This window comes from Bactrocera latifrons, unplaced genomic scaffold, assembly GCF_001853355.1.
Source record: "Bactrocera latifrons isolate USDA-ARS-PBARC rearing strain unplaced genomic scaffold, ASM185335v1 scaffold_629, whole genome shotgun sequence".
Taxonomy (NCBI): Eukaryota; Metazoa; Arthropoda; class Insecta; order Diptera; family Tephritidae; genus Bactrocera; species Bactrocera latifrons.
In genome coordinates, this window is record NW_017537300.1 from 9,264 (window position 1) to 23,697 (window position 14,434).

The 14,434-nt window shown below is 35.3% G+C and overlaps 2 protein-coding genes across 3 annotated transcripts in view; one reads left to right on the forward strand and one right to left on the reverse strand.

Moving 5' to 3' along the window:
• LOC108975214 (peroxidase) overlaps positions 1 to 14,068 on the reverse strand; it is a gene marked incomplete at its 5' end in the record, with an annotated part of 19,748 nt that extends 5,680 nt beyond the window's left edge. The window contains 7 exon segments of the mRNA XM_018943561.1: positions 3,491 to 3,689; positions 3,744 to 3,914; positions 4,415 to 4,571; positions 4,636 to 5,380; positions 5,448 to 5,659; positions 13,543 to 13,728; positions 13,863 to 14,068. Coding sequence (XP_018799106.1) covers positions 3,491 to 3,689; positions 3,744 to 3,914; positions 4,415 to 4,571; positions 4,636 to 5,380; positions 5,448 to 5,659; positions 13,543 to 13,728; positions 13,863 to 14,068 — 1,876 coding nt within the window.
• LOC108975215 lies at positions 78 to 2,240 on the forward strand. 2 transcript variants are annotated; one of them, XM_018943562.1, is made up of 2 exons: positions 78 to 133; positions 479 to 2,240. In XM_018943562.1, exon 2 carries the CDS (start codon positions 1,438 to 1,440, stop codon positions 2,137 to 2,139), a length of 702 nt encoding a protein of 233 aa, XP_018799107.1. In that variant the 5' UTR covers positions 78 to 133; positions 479 to 1,437; the 3' UTR covers positions 2,140 to 2,240. The 2 variants fall into 2 exon arrangements, with proteins under 2 accessions (XP_018799107.1, XP_018799108.1); XM_018943563.1 differs by lacking the exon at positions 78 to 133 and adding an exon at positions 183 to 245.
• Positions 14,069 to 14,434: the final 366 nt, after the last annotated feature.

Below are 14,434 nucleotides of genomic sequence, written 5' to 3' on the forward strand. Positions count from 1 at the left end.
TGTCAAATTAAAATCGAACTTCAAAGAGATCAAACGTTTGCTAGAGTGCTCGGAATTGGATTATTTAAAATGCATTTTGAAGTTGAAGGCATTAACTTTAAATTGAGATGTTAATAATTAACATCCTTGTAAAGTATTTCATGAAAAACTAATTTTATCGATAGTATCTATTTTGTGTATTTTGTGAACGTCTTTTTTATGTTTAGTTGAAGTTTTAGTTGTGTTTCAAGAAAATGCAGAAATTGGTTTGTATGTCATTATGTTTATCTTACTTTTAAGGTTTGAATGTGTTAAACTTATCTGCAGAAATGTGCAGATGTCTGTATAATCGTAAAAATACTAAGGCCGTTTAAGTTGTCCTTTTGTCTATTGTGCTGTGTTGGTCTGTCTTCGTCTTTTGTAGCTGTGTATATTTGTACTCTTAATAAATAAATATCTAAATTTTGTTTATGTTTCCTTTGAATAATTTTTGATGTAGGTTCTTCCCATAAGTGTGTGTTTAAACGCCTTCATATTTTGAATATATGGTGCACAGAACACGGAACCAAATCAGATAAACTGAMGAAATTGATTTTAGTTGTGCAGGGGAATACTCAAAACAACGGCTACATTACAGAGTTGAGCGATCTGTCGAAAAAAGTTGAGAACATCTGTAGAACAGTTTCAACTTTTTGGAAGAATTGAAAACGCAAAAAATCTTTAGTGCTTCAATACCAATCTRGTKGSCTGAATAAAGAGGAATCGATTTTGTTAAAACGCACGCAGTGTAAATCGCAGCAGATCGAGGAAAGAACTCATCGTGGCCGTCCTCAACTGGATTTTGCTGACTCTTCAACGAGAACTATGCGACGTCGTATAGCTCAACTGAGTGAAATAGATGAGTCCGCTGTTTCTGCTCTACGCAATGAACATCAGAATCAAAAGATTCTGCCAACAGATCCCATTGAAGTTATTTCACTCTTAATGGAGACCTCTATATCGAAACACCAGCATTTGCTGATAAGAAATTTTGTGAACAGCAAAATTTCCTTTGATTTGTTTCTAAGCTATCAAAAAATACAAAATTAAAAAAAAAGTAGATACCCACACAATATTTTTGTAGACGAATCTCATGCGGAAGTCGAATTGCAAAGCTTACTTAACAGTACAGCATCTAGTATAATAGAGCTTCAGACCAACCAATTGAAACTATTCCTGAGAATGCAGTTAGCAATTAATTGGAAAATGGGGCTTTGTCGGATGTACGTTACATAGCGAGTATAAGCAAAAGTTTTCATCCAGTGATTTGAACGATAGAAGCTTGTAACATCATACGTACCTCTCCAACTAGTTTCGAAAATAGATTATCAAATAATTTGGAAAAACCCCCGACCATCATCGACTCGTTACTGTAGACCTAATAGAAAAATAGTTATTACACATAACTTSCACCTTACTATGGTAGATGGAAAAGTGTGCAACGCGATCAGCGAATYTTCCTCTGCAAAGTGTTATATATGTACAGCACGGCCAACAGAAATGAACGATGTTCAAAAATRTTTGAGTAAAGAAGTTCGCACAACATTTTATGAATTTGGCTTATCCCCACTGCATTCATACATACGCTTCTTTGAATACTTTTTACATGTTTCATATAAACTAGAGGTCAAAATGTGGCAAGTAAGAGACACAGAGAAGAAAAGTAAAGTAYTGGAGATAAAAAACAAAATTCAGACGGAATTTCGCGAAAAAATGGGTATAATAGTGGACAAACCTAGAGATGGAGGTAGAGGATCGGCCAACGATGGAAATATCGCAAGAAAATTCTTTTCTAATGCAGCCTTGAGTTCCGAAATCACAGGAATTGATGAATGTTTGATTCATAGGTGTGCTACATTATTGCAAGCCATGGCATCTGGGTATAAAATTAATGCGGAGAAATGTAAACTCTACGCGCTGGATACAGCTAAAGATCTGATAACTGCATATCCATGGTACTATTTGCCGGCAACCGWTCACAAGGTTTTAATACATGGTTCTGCTGTGATAGAGCATGCATTAGTGTCGATTGGAGAGCTTTGGGAAGAAGCTGCAGAGTCCAATAACAAGGAATTAAAAAATGTAGACTTCAGCACAGTCGGAAAGTGTCGCGTACTTTAACAAACACAGATATCATTAGTGCACTATTGTTGCGCTCAGATCCCTTTGTAACAGGACAGAGACAAGTCGACTTTGTTGAAATCTGTTTATGAATTACTAGATGATTGTATATAATTTTTGTTTCCTTAATTTTTCTTTTATTGTTTTTTTTGTTGGATTTTTGATGATATGTATGTATATGTAAAACAACATTTTTCTAAAAATATAACTGCAATGTAGATAAAAAATAATAATTTCAATTTTATCAAAAACAAAAAATTATTATGTTTGTTTCGATCATTCCTATGGGAACTATTGGATATAGTCGTTTGATTTGTCAAATTTTTTTTATAATTTCTTATCTTATTTTTTTTTTTTTGGAAAGAATTTCAACCCGCTATGTCAAAAAAAAAAAAATTTTGGCCGCTGTTCTATACAAGCGGATCCACTGTTCATTGTCACAAAATGTCAAAGTTGATACAAAGCAAATTGAAACAAAGCAGTACGGTTGCATTGTTGATATTGTATAAATTCGGTATCGGTATCGCAACAATGCAAAGCAACATGTAACTTGGAACTCAGCCTTTTTTTCTATCCCTATTCTTAGATAATTTTTAAAGATATATTAAAGATAACTAAAATAGGCTCCCCCCTTAAATAAGACTTAAAAAACGAAATAAACGTAATTTAACACCCACATGCGTCTTTATTCATTCGATAAATGTTATCTCTTAAAATCTTTCTTAAATTCGGAACTCATTAAAAACTTGAATAGGATTGCTTCCAAATGTATTCATTTTCAAGTTTTGTCACATTAGTAACAGCTGATTCGTATGTTCGAAAAGACGAAAATCCAATCAGATTCTGTGACACCATTGATAATCGGAATTGGTTTGCAATTCTGACAGCTAAGCAATTCTGTCTTGGATTCCACAACACCTCTGATAGATTTTTCACATATTTTTTAACCTTGGAAAAAATATCAATGCTATTGGTTTTAGGGTTGGAGTTTCCTATTCTTATGAACATCGTTAGTTGTCAGTAATCAATCTATGATTATTTTGCACAAAAAGAGCAAATGTATATGTGTTTTATTTTTATAAGATTTCTCACAAAATAAATTTGTATATTCGAAAAGAATTTGATTAATATACAAATTTGTATTTTCTTAATTGATATTGAATCTCCGAAATAATAAATAAATAATATTCTGTAATAGAGTTGTACACGGTTTTTCTGGAACTTGAGATTTTATATTTCATGGTTGACTTTTTAAACTGATATCAAACGAACTAACTACATAGACAACTTATTATAATAAATAAAGTTAAATTTATTTTATATGGCATTATCATAATAAAAAAAATATTACCTTCAGTAAAACCAGTTAATGAGCCACCATTTTCGTACCAGAAACGATCGCCAACACGTGTACGATAGAATTGTTCTGTAAGAATACAGAGGAATGTAGGACCAGCAAGTGTGCCAGCCACATGAGCCTCCACAGCTCCTCCCACCGTCAGATCCACATCCTCGTGGCTTGCGTACAAGGTTTTCATTTTTTCAATAACCTGAAAATGAGAAATTATATTTTATCCTATTTACTTTCAACGAGGTATGCATACATCGAGTTCAATAAGATCGCTGTAATCCTCCCATCTATTTGCTCTCTTTACTCCACAAAATTCTCTTAAATCGTTGTAAGACGCCAATCCATGGTCCCGATTCCGCTGGATATCAATTGCTCTCAAATCACTACCGAAAGGCATGTTGCGTCTCAATAAGAAGTGCTTTATCTGAGAATATAGGCAAACAATGTTTTTGACAATTCGTTTTTTCAGTTGGAAACTACTAGGAAGTCTAGCTTTTCGTTTTAAAATAGGCATCAGTTTCAGAGATTTTTTCTTCATTAAGGTCTGAGAAAAGTAAGATATGTATAGACGAACGGTAGGGAACGATTTAAACTACCGGGTCTGATATAGAAGATATAAAAGTTTACCAAAATGTAACCATTTAACATTCACATTATATGCAAACAAACATTTGAGCAGAACAAATTTACGATTTCTCTCGAAATAAAATTCTAGTGTTCTCTCGTTTGCAAATTTCTTGAATATCAGAAAAACAATATGAAATAATATTTAAACATCATAAAATTACGTGCATTGTTAACAAAAAAAAATATTGCTTTCAAATATTTTAAAATACTTAATTCAATACAAATAATAAATTGCCATTTGTTAAAAAAATTACTTACAAACCATTTATTCGAAATCTAAACTAAATTAGTACATACCTCCCTGTCGAAATTGATGTCGGTAAGCTCCTCGGGTTGTGTTGAATGGCCTCGGGTTAATGAGTCGAAATTGTCGCCGACCTCAATTATGGATGGCCGATTCATCCAATCGCTTAAGCGAAGTGATCCAAAAACTGATCGCAATTCAGAAACCAAACTAAAATTGATATATTTTACACGAATATGCACAATGTACATATAAACCAAAAAATTTTACTTACTCAAGACGACCTTCTATTTGTGAATGGAAATATCTAAAAGCAGCAGTCGCATGTTCATTCAAGACTGATGGATCAATTGCGCTATCAAAATCGTTAATGAAATTTTTGGATGAGGTTTTGTAAATTAGTCTGTTTTTTAACATATTTTCGGATCCAAGGAATATGGGCAACCACTCGTAGTAACTAATATGTTGGTATTGAGCAATATTTATTTTGCGTGCCTCTTGGAATAGTGTGCGATCATTGTAATGAGGATTAAGTTTTGCCAGTACATCGGCAATGCGATTGTGTTCTCTGAGTAAAATAGTATGTAAAATCGCCAAACCAGGATTTTGATTTACACGAATGTCACCAGCTTGATAACAGACCTCCCCAGGTGGAGCAGAATCACAATCGCTAGAAGCATTTCGAGAAGGGGGTAAGTATTCTGCACCATTCCTTTGATCAACTGACATGCGACCGCCTTGAAAAGCCCGTATCTCACTATTTTGTTGTATAGAATTTCCATAAACTAATGAGAGATCAGCATATGATGTCACAGCAGTCAACTGTTCTGCTGGGCCTTGTTCATATAGACATTTAATGTCACGATCTGTTAGTGTTCGCACGAAGTCCAGACACTCAGTTCCTATTTGAGAGTATGCGGGATCATTGGGTGGCACAATTATAGGATAGCATGTTGTGGGAGCTTCATTCGATGCTATTAAACGACCATCGTCAGTACAGCATCGAGTTGGATGTTTTCCTGTAGGAAAATATAACAATGTTAAACAGTAGTAAAACGAAAAATTTTCTACGACAAGATTGCTTACTGGCTTGCGTTCCTCCTGCCTGCATACTCATATCGTGTGTCATTATCTGACCCCATTGCATATTGATTAAAGTAAATTGCGGATCCGGAACGTCCATCTCACCGAAGACAACAAGTGAAATAAGTCTCGCATTTGGCAGATCTTCTCCAATTAATGTGCGCGTTGGTGATGAAATTCCATCTCCGTATTTCGGTGCTAAAAGGCGTCCGTACCTAAAATATTGTACCAGTTAAGTATTTGGTGGTTATACATCTAAACTAAGAGGAGCAATATTTCTTCGGTTTATCATATACTTTCAAAAATTAACATTATTTACACTAAAACTTACTAGAAAGAAATTCAAATATACCTCAAAAATATCGACACAAGTAACTTTTTCAACGTCTCTTGTAGTTGCAGACAACGTCGAAGGGCTATAAATCAAATGAGTATTGAGAAGTGTTCTGTTGGTAAAAATCAGCTCTATTTTTGACTCACATTACTGTTTCAATCTCATCAACACTTAAAATTATCAGATCTCACCAAATTAAGAATATGTTGCATGAAATTTGACCCGATAGAAATAGGACTGATWTTCTTCCGTCGCGTCTGTACTTCGGACCGTGCGCGCACCGACTGGATTCGATAGATAGCGTTCGTAGCTAAAAAACGAGCGGATAGTCAGCTGTCTCCGATCACTTGAGAGAGTCAAGTCCAACATTTTCGAGCGACTTGTTTCTGTGAGTGGTGCAAGTTCTCTAAGCGCCATTCATTTGGGAGTGGTCATAAACAATTATCATCCACCAGGATGGTAGGACCCGAACCCTTTACGGGAACACACCCCACACCATGAAGGAGCTGCTTCGAAAAAAGGAAAGAGTAGGCAGGGAAGAGCACTGGCAACAAACTCATGGTATGAGACAAGCTAAGCTGCTAATGGGAGGTTACAACCTGAAAAGGTTTAAAATCGTAATAAACCTCCCCAGGAGCAAACTCATTCTGTTAGTCGCATGGTATACTGGCCACTGTAAGCTGAATAGGCATCTGCACAGCATGGGCCTATCAGTTTGCGCCAACTGCCTTTTCTGCGACAGGGAGCCTGAAACTCCGGAGCATCTGTTGATCGATCAAGGCCCTTGGAGTGTTGTTTCCGGATAAGGATCGCATTGCCTCGCTAGCGCCAAGAAGTCTACTGGACTTCATTAATGGGCTGGGGCTAAGCGAGTCAATGTGAGTAAGGAGAGGGCACAATAGACCAAAGGTCGCAGTGCATTCCTCATCATCATTCATTCATTCAAACATCATATGATTTAAGGGCATGAACCTAAAATTTACGGTCCCTTAATTTGGAAAGGGCCGCTGACCAGCTGGTTGATATCCTAAAAGTAAAGGCTGACATCACCGACGTCCAAGAAGTGTGCTGAACGGGACAAGGACTGAGACGAGTAGGTCCTTGTCGAATTTATTACAGTAGTCATATATAGGAGCAAAAATTCAGTGCCGGAGAGAGACTTTGTTGCCGAATACGCAGATTCACCACGGCGGATGGACGTCTAGGCACAATCCGTCGGAAGAAAGGACCATGTGACCTAAGATATATTTCATGACTTTAACTCCAGGGTGGACAAGGCAGGTATCTTTGGCACTACGGTCGGTAAATTCAACCTCCACAAAGAAACATCCCCAAATGGGTTGAAGCTGATCGATTCCGCCGGTTATCTGCAGTACTAGATTCCACCACAAGAAAATTCATCAAGCTATCTTGCTGCCTCAGGATGAAAAAGCCATGAAACAGATCGATCATGTTGTGATACGGAATATAGGATAGATACCGAGAGTTAAAGAAGGAAGCGAAGCACATTTGCGGACAAAAAAAGAAAATTGAAATCTGTGAGTACAAAGAGCTTGACAAGCTGGCCGAAATAGGTTATGCCCAAAAAAATTCTACAAAAATATGCGGCGACTAACGGAAATTTTCAAAACCGGAGCATAGTCTTGTAGAACCCAAAAAGGCGATCTAGTGACTGATGCCAAATGCATGCTAAAATTATGGAGGGAATACTTCATCAGCCTACTGAATGACAGAGAAAGCATATCTCTTGGAGATGGTGAACTTGATTTCCCAATCGATAACGGTGGATCAGACGTTCCGGTGCCCGACTATGAAAAAGTTCGAATATCAATTGCCCGTCAAAAGAACAATAAAGCGGTGGGGGAAATATATTGTCGGCCGAGCTATTCAAATACGGCGAAGACTAACTAATAAGGAGCATGATCAGCTTTGTAGTATATGGTTGGACGAAAGCATGCCCAACGATTGGGATTCAAGTGTGCTATGCCCAATTCATAAAAAAGGAGGCCCCACAATCTGCACCAACTACCGTGGCATAAGCCTCCTCAACATTGCATATAAGGTTCTATCGAGCGTATTGTGTCAACGACTAAAGTCCACTGTCAACAAGGTGATTGGACCTTATCAGTGTGGCTTTGTCTTGGCAAATCAACAACCGACCAGATATTCACCATGCGCCAAGTCTTGGAAAAACCCGTGAAATGAGAATCGACACACACCACCTCTTCGTCGATTTCAAAGCTGCTTTCGACAGCACGAAAAGGAGCTGCCTTTTTGCCCCGATATCTGAATTTTGTATTCCCGAAAAACTGTGTAAACTAACGTTGAGCAACACCAAAGGGTAAGGAAGCTCTCCGAGCCGTTCGATACCAAACGACAAGGCGTTCCCTATCATGCGACTTCTTCACTTTACTGATAGTGATAGTGATAGTAATTTAGCTGCAGAGCTTAATCGAGAAGGTACAATATTCTATAAAAGTGTAAAGCCGCTGGCGTACACCGATGATCATTCATATCATTGGCCTCAAACAAATAGTCGTCGCGGCACGTGCCTTGGCTTCCACGTTACTATTGACAATCATAACTTCGAAGTCGTAGATAATTTCGTCTATCTTGGAACCAACAACCATGTCAACCTCGAAATCCATCGCAGAATGACTCTTGCCAGGCTCCTTCGGACTGGCAATTGAGAAGTAAAGTCCTCTCTCGATGAACAAAGGCCAAACCCAACATGTCACTAATTTTAGCTGTACAGTGCTGAGGTATGGACCATGGCAATATCTGATGAATCGAAGTTACGAGTTTTCGAGAGAAAGGTTCTGCGGAAGATTTATGGTCCTTTGGGCATTTGCAGCGCGCGAATATCGCATTCGATGGAATGATGAAATGAAGGAGTTATACGACGATATTGACATAGTTCAGTTAATTACGAGACAACGGCTATGCTAGGTGAAGAAAGATCTGACGCCAAACAATGAAAAGGAAGAATGGCAGGCGTACTGTTGTAAACTCGGCTGTAACCGCAAAAGCGGTGTTTGCGCCAATAAGGAAAAAGATGAATCGAGTCTCGCGCTCTTTTTATGGTATACATTACATACTATTATAATATAATATTCAATACTTTTAAAATATTATTTGTAAATGGCTTCTTGAGTTATCGTTACGGGAGTTCGAAGCCCAAGTAAGTAAAGGCTTTAACATTTTTAACTATATATACTGGTTGGTTTTTTTTTTGGTCATCAGCATACATTTAGTTTCAACTTTGTTGACCTTGAAACCAATTTTGCCAGGTGTGGCCTCAGTATCAGCGAAAGTTTAGGGTATATATATAGTAATACCCAACGATTACCCTCCTCCCGCTCAATCGACGCGAGGGACGCGATCCGCAAACGAGCGGAATTAGACCAGTCATAAAAGGTAAGATAGTTTTAAGCGTTGCGATCTTAAGCTGCTCAGCCAAAGAAACAAAAATTTCAAGAGCAAAAATTAAGAATTAGATAAAAGTAAGTTTATTATTTTTGAATGTTACTTGTTAAGAGTAGATGAAATAGTTTATTTAGTGGTAAAAAGTGAGACTGTTAGATCAAATGTGCTGGAATGAGAATTGAAACTGTGACATGTACGGCGGAATGGTTCGTTTAACTCAAAATTTGTTCCACAAAATTTTAGAAGTAAAGGTATAAACCGCCTGGTAGAGCGAGCGGGAACGTTAAAATTAATATCATATTACGGACTGAGTCATTAATGAGTTTTACAAGAAATTTTATACCAAAATTGAGAATGGGATCCACAGTTACTCCCAGATAAACAAAACTGCATACTTGCTCCAACATAAAGTTTATTATTACGTATGAAGTAGGGTCTATATATCTACGTGAAAACCACATCGTTTTACATTTTTTAAGGTTCTATGGTAATCATTTCTAACACACCAAGAAACTAGGTTGTTTAACCGTGCGATTCTGTGCTGTGATACAGTCTCAAGTCACTAAATTTGAGATTTTAAGTTAGAGACAAATTGAGCCTCGAGAAGATTTTACTATTCTGTAAGTTACAGGCACAAAATCTATTACATTTCATTATTCAGAGATGTTTTTACAGTTGAATGAAAATAAATATAAATAAACAAATATTAAGTTTTCTATAACATAGTCAAAATATATAATTATCAATAAAAAGAAAAATATATGTTGACTTTGTTTCATAATATTTAGGAATATTTATTTATTTTTAACCGTTTCGTGTTTGAGTTTCTTACAAACTATAAAAAAATGGCATTCGATTAATATCTATGATGATCTCTTTCAGTATATTCAAACTGGCAGACAAGAGTTCTTTTTAGTTTTGTGATCTCCTAACCATTGGGTCTCAAATTTGAGGCAATATTTTGAGATTAACGCTAGAGACTGTTTAGTGAATAGTAACTAGTTCCAAATTGAGACTTTACCAAAAAATGTCCCAAATGGACACGAGAGACTGGTTACAGAATCCCGCTATACATATGTTTGTTTGTAACTGACATCTTTCAATATTTAAAGTATATGATTTCAAAAGTTTTACATCGTCAGTATATAACAAAACTCTTGAATACTTACAATATTTCATTAATAAATAACAAGAACAGAATTGGCAGCAAGAGTATCATTAAATATGACTTGTTGAATTCTATTACTAAGATAAGAAGCAACCCATTTTATATATATTGGTTAAAAACCGAGGAGATGAAAAGATTTGAATGGTTTATTTTATCAGAAGCTTTACTAAAATTTATGTAGGAGTAACATCAGTATTCTTATTCTCCATAAAGCCCGCGTATACTGTTTTCTCGGTAAAGATATGAAATTGCTATCATACAATTCGAACAATTCCGAATGAAGCTCGAAATTCGTGGAGTGGTAGTTAGCGGATCCATATTTTACTTATAAATATTCATCAAAATTTAATTTTTTTTTCTTCTACCCAGTTTATTTCGAAATGTGAAAATGAGAAATTAAGTCTGGTAACAAAAGTTTCAAATTCACATGGATTCAGTGAAAGAAAATTATGGTCGTTTGTATTCGTAGCTTTGCTACGATTGATTCCTTCATAGAGCAGAGTAACTTTGAAGTGTTCGAACTTATTGTCATTTACTGGATTTACTCGTTTGTTTTCACAAAATATTAAACTTTTATTTTTTTTTTCAATATTATTTTATTTATTGGATCTGCTTTTTTTAAGCCTAGCAATAAGTTATAAAATCTTAAATAAAATTAGACAAGCTCAAGCAATTGATTGAGCTGTACTGGTGATACGTTGCTCTTTAGTACGCAGGTAAATCTTTTCTTTTAAGGCGTGTTTGATCGCAGGAATGTAATAAAGCATTAACCAATGGGTTTGGGTGATCTCGGAGTTTATATATACCTGTATACTTTATTCTGCTCTCCTCTACTTCTTTCTTTACCATAGGAATACAAAGGCTTTTATTGATATTTTCATTACCCATGTTCCATAGCGAACAAGGGTTGTTGTATGGTTTTTCGATTTGAATATTTGCATTATATCGATATTAATTACACAGGTCGTACTCCACAGTTGACTGCCATACATAAAAATCGGCTTTATGGCTGCAATAAATAAAAGCACATTGTTGTCTAGGCTAAGTTTAGAGTTTTTATTTAACAGCCAATTCTCTGTTCTCATTCTCAAAGCTCTAATCTTCATACATGTTTTTTACTAGAGATGTGTTTTCTCCATGTGAGTCTTCTATCTAGGTGAACACCAAGATATGTTACTTTGTTCGATTGGGGTACTAAAATATTGTTTATTTTTACTGCCGGGCACATTTTTGGTCTAAGCGAAATTGTAACCTGCTTAAATTTCTGTTCATTCACATTTATACGCCAGTCCGCAAAAGTTTAAGTTAATACATTGTTAGCTGTTGGAAGATCTGCTGTATTTATGACGTATAGAGTTGGGCCTAAAATGCTGCCCTGTGGTACACCAGCCCTTATCTGTCTTTCATCAGATATGAAATCTAAAACTTTCACTACAAATTGTCGATTATTTAAATAAGACTCCAATGTTTTATACAATTCTGAAGGTAGAATTTTTCTAATCTTATATAAAATGCCTCCATGCCACACCTCATCAAACGCCTGAGTTACATCTGAATAGTACTACCTGTGCTCAAATACTTTCCTTATCTCGCTAGTACTTGCTCTATTGTGCCATGTTCGGACATCGGTATTGTATTATTTTCGTGGAGGAAAGGAGACATATTTGATAGTAATACTTTTTCAAAATCTTTTGAAAGATAGGGTAGAAGAATGATTGGTCTGTATGAAGACGGCTATTTTAAGTCTTTCCCAGGTTTATCTATCAAGATAATCTGCGACCTTTTCCATGAAATTGGATTTGCATTGAAGAGCAAAGAGAGCAACTTAATTAGCATTTTTGGGGAAATATTATTTGGATTAAGTTCTTTGATGAYACCAATAATTTCAGAAGGTGAAGTCTTAAGAGACTCAAGCGACTCTTTAGCTGTGTATTTTTGATTAAAGCGAAATTTCTAGGCTTTATAGTTATTACTTGAACATCTTTCACACATTTGGATACGAAATCTTTGATATTTTGGCTTTGGGAAGCAATTACCCGATGCATCTCGCATGTGCATTTGCATAATAATTAATCTTCTAATTAAACTAAGAACATTCCAAGAAAAGTGTAAAATTTTACAAATTTTTAAATAATTGGAAAAAGGGGTCCTTAACCAAAAAAAATTACTTTATATTGTTTAAAAATATGTTCAAACTTGACTTTTCTTAGTTCTTTTAGTTTAAATAAAAGATAATTTAATGGCAAAGATAAAGACTTTGCCCCAATTCCATACGATGTTTAGTTTTTCTCCAATTAAGAAAAATTGTAAAAATGAAAAACCGAGAAATCGTTTCCTGCCCAAGCAGGAGCTCATATATGTATCTGCTAGACACTATTTACCCTCTAGCTTCACCAATATTTCGAATTCCCATCTATAACTTTGGGAATATATAACTAGATAATTTTTAAAGAGATTTAAGCAAAAACAAATATATATATCTATTTTTTTAAAGCTTCTTAAGCAGACTCCCCCCTTAAGTTTTAAGACTCAGCGTCATAGTGCATGGGATTTCCTATGAACTTTTCATCTTGGTTTCTTTTCGGCAAATTTGGGGACAGTGAGTGACATGTAAATTTTAAAATTTTTTTTGCAATATTTCGCAAAACAACATTGCCTCAAAATCACAAAATATGATTATATATTTAGTTCGATAAATCATAGATTTCGTTTTTTATCACGATTGAAAAAAAGCGGTACAAAGGCTTCTTATTATAACACACATGCATATGTATGCAATTAAAAGTTTCATGCATTTAGTTAACGAGGCAGTAAAACTGAGATGTATGTTATCAACTAGGCATGGCGATATAAAAAGAAATCATTGTCCATATCGCTTAAATTAGTAAATGTAATAATTTTCCCAATATCAAGGAAAAATTACTTGTTCCATACTCGGAACCTCACATTTTGATCATTCAACACTGATAATAAATTTTCAACATCATATGGGAATGATGGAGACCAAATTGTGTCCTAGCTTGTAGCCAGTATATGAAGAATTAGGTGTAACAACCTAAAAATTTGAAATTTTAATTTGATGGTTTATGTAGTTGCTTAAAAATAACCTGGTATATGTACATATATAAATATATTCAATATTTCACATATTTCAACAAAATGCTATCTACCTTGAATTCGCAACTCCCAATGCGGGGTTATCCAGATGATTACAGGATCCATCCATGGTTCTATATACCGAATTTTCGCAAGTAGGAGGAGCCATGGCACATATTGCTACACCACCGATGGGGAAATGCGCGCCATAAGAAGGATTGAACTGAGCAAATGGGTTCGTGGGTGCAGAGGACGTTGTGCTAAAAAGAAATATTATTGATTTGTTTTTCCATTAAACATTTTGGAAATTTTTTAATTTAGACGAAGCTTATATATTATTACCTAAGAATCTATTTTGTCTCCTTCAATATACAAATATACTATACATACATACCCTTGTATTCTATTTGAAAGTAGCATTGGTGGCGGAGGCGGACTTCGATAGCGGGGCGCGTTCTCTCGAAGAAATCCAAACACTTCTTGAATTGGATGATCATTGTGAATAATATGGTAAGCTGAATTTGAAACTTTAGTGAATCCATAAATTAGGACTCTTGTCACTAATATAATATAGATGAATATGCTGGTCTTAGAAAGCATCTGCAATAAGAATATCAAAACATATGTACTTATATGTATGTATTGTGTAAATTACAAATTCTTACACTTATTAGAGATGATTGTAGGGAATTGCATTTATTTTGGGTATAGTGTTTTCTCACAAGACTCGTAATGAGTTTTTGCAATTATTAACTCATTTCGATCTGTGATTGACTTTATGATTCCATTATAATAGGTTGTGTCGGACGGACGTGCTTCCTCTTACGAAAGAAGTATTTGTATCCATAATGACAAAATCACTCATTTTTTGTTTTTCTCATTAAATGTATGTCAACATTTTCATAATTTTGTGTATTTACAAGCTGTTTGAATTCAGTTATCCCTAAAAAAATTTAAAAAAATACA